The 7,073-nt window shown below is 42.7% G+C and overlaps 1 protein-coding gene across 1 annotated transcript; it reads left to right on the forward strand.

Annotated features, from left to right (window-relative positions):
* The first annotated feature begins 597 nt into the window (after nt 1-597).
* On the forward strand, nt 598-5,301 carry LOC308605284 (kelch repeat and BTB domain-containing protein 6). The gene has a single exon (XM_081215131.1). It carries the CDS (start codon nt 895-897, stop codon nt 2,983-2,985), a length of 2,091 nt encoding a protein of 696 aa, XP_081071257.1. The 5' UTR covers nt 598-894; the 3' UTR covers nt 2,986-5,301.
* Nucleotides 5,302-7,073: the final 1,772 nt, after the last annotated feature.

A 7,073-nucleotide genomic window follows, 5' to 3' on the forward strand; every position in this document is an offset into this window, starting at 1 on the left:
ACTAATAGGTATCTCTGCAGAAACCTGCAGGGTTTTCCCCATTTTCCTACAGGCTCATGATTTCAAATGAGAGGTTGCTACATCTTTCATAAACGTTAGAAGAAAAGCTAAAACTTATTGAACCTTTATATTATGGGTACTATGTATAAGTATGTTATTCTACTAATCAACAAATATTTATTCAGAGCAAGTATATCCAGCCTACGCAATCTAGAGGTATATCACCTACGCAATTTAGTTCAATCGTCACACGCTATGAAATACTATTGCTATTAACGTTTTCAAAAACAAGAACTCTGAGAAGTCAAACAACTGATAAACACTAGAACGGGTATCTCATCTGAATTCCACACCCAAAGTTCGAAACCATAACACCGAATAGAAGAGAACTAGCGATTTCTAACTCCGTCATCCGAAACAATGAACAGCCGACCATCTCGCGATGTTATTGCGGCTACTACTACTCCCAACATGCAAAGCGGCTACCGTGCCGCAGCCCGTGCCGCAGCTGGTGCCGCAGCCTATGCCGCAGAGTCCGGAGAGCCCCGGCGTGCCTCGAGGCGCGAAAGGTAACCTGGGAGCGGTAGTTCTCCTGGACGCCTGCTGGTGTTGCCAGCGCGGCGGTGGCGGATCACTCGGTTCCAGCCAGTAGGTCCTGTGAGGGCGAGCTGAGGCGGAGAAAGGGCGTGGAACTGGAAACGGGTGAGTCGGACGCGGTCTACGCGGTCGAGGGAGGCGGCACCGCGGCTTAGGGTTGACTTAAATAAATGGACCCGTGCTGCAGTCTCTCCGGAGACACCGCGGTCTTAGCGTCAGCGAGCAGAGGGTGAGGAGGCGCCAGAGCCCGGTCCTTGCACCCGTACTCGTCCTCAGCTCCCCGCCAGTATCTCCACCATGCAGTCCCGGGAAGAAGCTTCGCGCTCTCGCCGCCTCGCCAGTCCCCGCGGCGGGAAGCGGCCCAAAAGGGTTCACAAACCCACAGTTTCGGCTTTTTTCACGGGCCCGGAGGAGCTGAAGGACACGGCCCATTCCGCAGCCCTGCTGGCCCAGCTCAAGTCCTTCTACGACGCGCGGCTGCTCTGTGATGTGACCATCGAGGTGGTCACTCCTGGCAGCGGGCCTGGCACGGGCCGCCTCTTCCCCTGCAACCGTAACGTGCTGGCTGCCGCGTGTCCCTACTTTAAGAGCATGTTCACCGGTGGCATGTACGAGAGTCACCAGACGAACGTGACCATGCACGATGTGGATGCTGAGTCCTTCGAGGTGCTGGTCGATTACTGCTACACGGGTCGTGTGTCTCTGAGTGAATCCAACGTGGAGCGCCTGTACGCCGCCTCCGACATGCTGCAGCTGGAGTATGTGCGTGAAGCCTGTGCCTCCTTCCTAGCCCGCCGCCTTGACCTGGCCAACTGCACAGCCATCTTCAAGTTCGCCGACGCCTTTGGCCATCGCAAGCTGCGATCACAGGCCCAGTCGTTTATAGCCCACAACTTCAAGCAGCTCAGCCAGATGAGTTCGATTCGGGAGGAGTCTCTGGCAGATCTGACCCTGGCCCAACTTCTGACTGTCCTGCGCCTGGACAGCCTAAACATCGAGCATGAGCAGACCGTGTGCCATGTGGCGGTGCAGTGGTTGGAGGCGGCTCCCAAGGAGCGGGGTCCCAGCGCTGCAGAAGTCTTCAAGTGTGTCCGCTGGACACACTTCACTGATGAAGATCGGAATTACCTGGAGGGGCTGCTGACCAACACCATGGTGAAGAAGTACTGTCTGGACCTTGTTGAAGGGGCCCGGCAAATGCGATATGGTGACACGTTGTGCAAGTCTCTGGTGCCCAAGCCAGAGAGCAGCAGCGGTGGCAGCAGCAGCAGCGGCTGCGGCGTCGTTAGCAGTGTCGTTAGTGGCGCTGGTGGCGGCGGCGGCGGCTGCAGCAGCAGCTCTGTTGTGTCCATGGCAGAAAATCCACCCCAGAGGCTGGGTGTGTGTGCCAAGAAGATGGTGATCTTCTTTGGACATCCCAGAGATCCCTTTCTGTGCTGTGACCCATACTCGGGGGACATTTACAAAGTGCCATCACCTTTGACCTGCCTTGCTCACACTAGGACTGTGACCACCTTAGCTGTCTGTGTCTCTCCAGACCATGACATCTATCTGGCCGCCCAGCCCAGGAAAGACCTCTGGGTGTATAAACCAGCCCAGAATAGTTGGCAGCAACTTGCTGACCGCCTGCTCTGCCGTGAGGGCATGGATGTGGCATACCTCAATGGCTACATTTACATTTTGGGTGGGCGAGACCCTATTACTGGCATTAAACTGAAGGAGGTGGAGTGCTACAGTGTCCAGAGGAACCAGTGGGCACTGGTGGCTCCACTGCCCCATTCTTTTATTTCCTTCGATCTGATGGTAATTCAGAACTATCTTTACGCTCTCAATAGTAAGCGCATGTTCTGCTTTGATCCCAGCCACAATATGTGGCTGAAGTGTGTTTCTCTGAAGCGCAATGATTTTCAGGAAGCCTGTGTCTTCAATGATGAGATCTATTGCATCTGCGACATCCCTGTCATGAAGGTCTACAATCCAGTCAGAGGAGAGTGGAGGCAGATTAATAACATTCCCTTGGTGTCAGAGACTAACAACTATCGGATTATCAATCATGGCCAAAAACTGTTGCTGATCACCTCACGCACCCCGCAGTGGAAAAAGAACCGGGTGACCGTGTATGAATATGATATTAGAGGTGACCAGTGGATTAATATAGGTACCACGTTAGGCCTGTTCCAGTTTGATTCTAACTTTTTTTGCCTCTCAGCTCGCGTTTATCCTTCCTGCCTTGAACCTGGTCAGAGTTTTCTCACTGAGGAGGAAGAAGTGCCCAGTGAATCTAGCACTGAGTGGGATTTAGGTGGATTCAGTGAGCTGGACTCTGAGTCAGGAAGTTCAAGTTCTTTATCTGATGATGATTTGTGGGTTCAGGTAGCCCCTCAGTGAAATGTGCAGGGTCAGCAGAGTGTGTTATAGATAAGCTGAAACACTAAGGTGTTTTTACTGCTTTGGAAAGTATCTTAAAGTGACCCTTTCGTTTTGCTGGGAAAAAAAAAAAAGAAAAAAGTGGATTAATTTCAGGTTTGGTTTAGAAAGGGTATTGTTTGAAATACTAACGTAATTTAATGTTACAGAATTTAAACATTAAAAGAAATCAACCTATTTAATAATTTACTGTTCTAAAAGTCCAGTGTTGATTGTTTAGTATGTTTATGTTTGATGACAATATAAGTTAGTTGTAATCAATAGTCTTCTATTATTAAATCTTACATTCTGTCTTGTGCCACAAGTACTTCAACTTGAATTTTAATTTCTACAATAGAAAACTGATTGGATAGGAATTACTAGAGAGGGTTGGAAAGCATATGTTTTCCTTCAGAACAATGTAGTAGATTTCCAAAACTTTAAACTAGTGGGTTTTTACAAAATGTGTTCTAACAGATATAGTCTGCTAAGTTTTAGTTCAGTTTTCTCCTCTTTTGTGAAAAAAAATACATATGTTTAATGTGACTGAATGGTGATTTCATTTGTGATAATATATAGAATGGTCATAAGCTCACTGAAAGTAAAAACAAAAAAACAGGATTCTACTGTTTGAAAAGAAATTAAAGTTTTAAATCTGTAATATAACGTGTATTTGCAAATAGTGACCAATTTTCCATCTAAAAAAATTCCATTCCAGTAGTGTCACCAATCATCTAAAAACCTTTAAAAAAAAAAAAAACCCAGTAACTTGCTTTGTAGGTTCATATTTTAAATCTATACTTGATACATGCTTCACTGAATCAGAGGAATAATCCTTTTTTCACTGGACATGATTGTGAAAATTTTTATCCACTGTCCTAAAAAGTTTATGTGATTCTTAAAATATTTTGGCTGTACAGTTTTGGTGTTTATCTTAGAAGATTTGTCAACAAGATGTGATTATTCTTTACTGTTTTGTGAGTAATATTGGTTTTGAAAGTATGTATTAGTTAAGAACAGTATTTTATTGAAATCAGTAGTTATTGTGTCTATCAACTATAAAATCAAGTGCCAGCAAAGAGTTTTCAAACTTTAAGTTGTGTATAGAACTGTTTTGTGTAGCATTGAAAAATTCTGTCAGTTTTGTAAGTCGCTAATGTTATTATCAGCTTAAAGGTATTTTTCTATTAAAAGTTTACAGTTAAATAACATAAGTGGATGATAGCATTTGGGGCCAGTAGTGAAAGTATATTTCGTCTAAAATATTTCTCTATGCAGTGGTGTACAAGGCTATTTTATTATGGTATTTGTATCTGTTCTGTGTTTCTCTATGAACCATGCTCCAGTCTTTGTTTCTGTCAGCATATGTAAGGGAAAGAAAGTCCAGAAATAGAGAATCAATCACACAAAACTTACATTGTTAAATACATGAAAACATAAGTGCTTACCTCTTGAGGGTTTATTAGATATAGTTGTTATTAATACATATACATGATAAGTGACCAGATGTTTATGGTGTATAACTTTTTCTACACACAATCAGAATTATCTCCCTGAATCTTCATTCAGTGACATGATAATTCCTCTTCTGTGTTTATTCTCTAGTGACAGCGTAACATTTCTTACACCGGGGCAGAGTACAGAGGAATGTGCTCTTTCTGGTAGGGAACTGGATTTTTTATTGAAATACCATAGGATGAAAACAGAGAGGAAGACATAAAAGGTTTTTCTTTTTTTTAAAGATATTTCTTAGCCATTTTGATGGGCTGTTTGAAGATTCTACAAGACATTCCTGTTCAACATTTTTAGTGAAATAAGATGCTTGCTTATCCTACCAGTATGTGTTCCTTCAGAAGGACAGACATGCTTTTAGTTGCCTGAGGCTCAATTTTGTTCCATCTGACATCAAAGTTGTTTTCGGCACTGTCCTTAACACAAAGCTGTTTCTCAATAGGGTTATTTTTTGGCCAACTTTTTCTTCACCAGGAACTTCTTGTTGATAGCTTTTTCCTTTGTGGGGTTGAAATAGAACAGTGATGATCTCAACCAGACTCTCCTTCTGCAGAATTAAGGTGTGCAACTGATTGATAAAAGACAGATTCTCCAATTGTCATTTTCAACCTTTAAGTTAAAGCCTAAGCGAAATAGTAGTAATATCTTGGTTTGCAAAGAGGTTTTCTTGGGAAGAATTTTGGTTTCGTGCTATATTTGTGAATTAGAGAATAGCTGTTAATCATTATTTTACGGATAAGTGATTTGTATGTGATTAGTTACAAATAAAACATACTAGAATCTAGACTTTCTGATTTTTTAACTCATTGTTTCTGTTAAATGTATAAAACCCTTGCTTGTACAGTGAATGACAACTAGCAGTGTTGAACTCCCTTCTTGACTGGAAAGTCCCCTTGTCTCTGTTTTCCAATTAATCAGCACATCTTTTAATAAATATGTTTGTAGGACTGCTATTTGTAAGATTCAGAATGACGTTCATTATCTTTCGTATCTGTCCCTGTAGTCTGAAAAGCTCAAAGGACCCCAATTTTTAAAAATTCTTTTAAGTTCAAACCATAAGTGGTGTTAGGAGTTCCAAAAGGGTAAAGTAGAAATTTTTGTACCTGATCTTGTTGAGAATCTGGGGAACACTTTTGATCTACTCCCAAGAAAAAGGCCGGTGTCATAACATCCCTGAAATGATAAAAGTATGACTACTTCTGAAGCTCATCAGACTCAAGATAAGAGCACTTGTGACAGTCTCTCCTCCCCATACCCGCGTACAACCTTTAACCCTTTCATCATTCTAACTAACTTTAAAGGAACATTTGTTACAGCAAATACGATAAAGTAGGGAAGTATGAGGAAGCAACCTTACTTATAGAAAATATGACTATCAGTAGAAACCTAAAAGAATCAATGTCATTTTTAGAACCAACTAGAGGGTTCAATGTATACAAACCAATTGTTTTTTTAATAATAATAAAAAGCAAAAGACACTGTTCACAGAAGCTGCCAAACCTCAGAGTACCATGGAAGCATAGGTTTGTGCAGAATAGGGGGAAGGGCCCCCCTCCTTTACTCTGCGCCCTTTGTCATTCTTATCTGTTTCATCAAACTTTCATTCCTCACATCTTTAACCTTGAGGACTCCACATGGTCCAAGGCACAGGGAGGGTAGGAAACAGATACTGTTGTATAACATTCCATCCATATCTGAGACATTTTGTCCTAAAACAGCCTAGTCTGTGGGGAGTCACCTGTCTATATTGGAGTCACCATTTTTCATTCTCACCTCTAAAGCTAAAACTGCAGCTCGGACCCACTATATCAATCAGGAATATTCTTTTGGGCAAACTATTCATTAATTGTAGGAAAACTAGTTTAAAAGGACTATGTAAATGTCAGGCAAAGTATTTCTTCCAAAACAGATATGTTTGTGCCTTGAAGAAAAAGAAGAGCCAGGACTCTCAGATAAATTAATATCACCTTAATTTAGATCATCTTAAGAAAATAGAACAGAATTTTGTTTTCGCATACTGTAACTGAAAAATTGAGCCGTGGCACTCACTTCAGGTACAGCCTGATCTAGGGTCTCAATGTCTTCAAGGCTTTCTTTGTACAGAGAAGATATCATGGGGCAATGTGTTCCCTCATTTTGTGCATTGATTAGAATATAGGGGCGGTTGTATGTAATGGAGACCTGTAATTGTGTAAATAAGTTTCTCATATGAAATTTCTTATGTGAAAGTCCAATCTGTTACGTTATCCATCATCTAGAAAGTTGACTGGCACCCAGGCTTTCCTGTTTTCTTGTTCTGCTACCCTTGGGGTGTTGTCCCAACCTACATGGTCTAAGCTGGTTCACTCTTGTGTCCACATTCCAGCCATTAAAAGGGGAGGAAGTGGGAGGGGAGGACATGACCCTTCCCTGTGAGGGAAGTCGTGAGCATTGCTTCAGTTGCATGACATTGGCCAGATCTTAACTACATGGACATACCTAGCAGCAAGAGTGCCTAGGAGAGGTAGTCTTTGTTCTGGGTCAACATGTATCTAGTTAAACTTCAAGGGTTCCTTCTT

The sequence above is a fragment of the Mesoplodon bidens genome, assembly GCF_964165515.1.
Source record: "Mesoplodon bidens genome assembly, chromosome: 17".
NCBI classification, from domain to species: Eukaryota; Metazoa; Chordata; class Mammalia; order Artiodactyla; family Ziphiidae; genus Mesoplodon; species Mesoplodon bidens.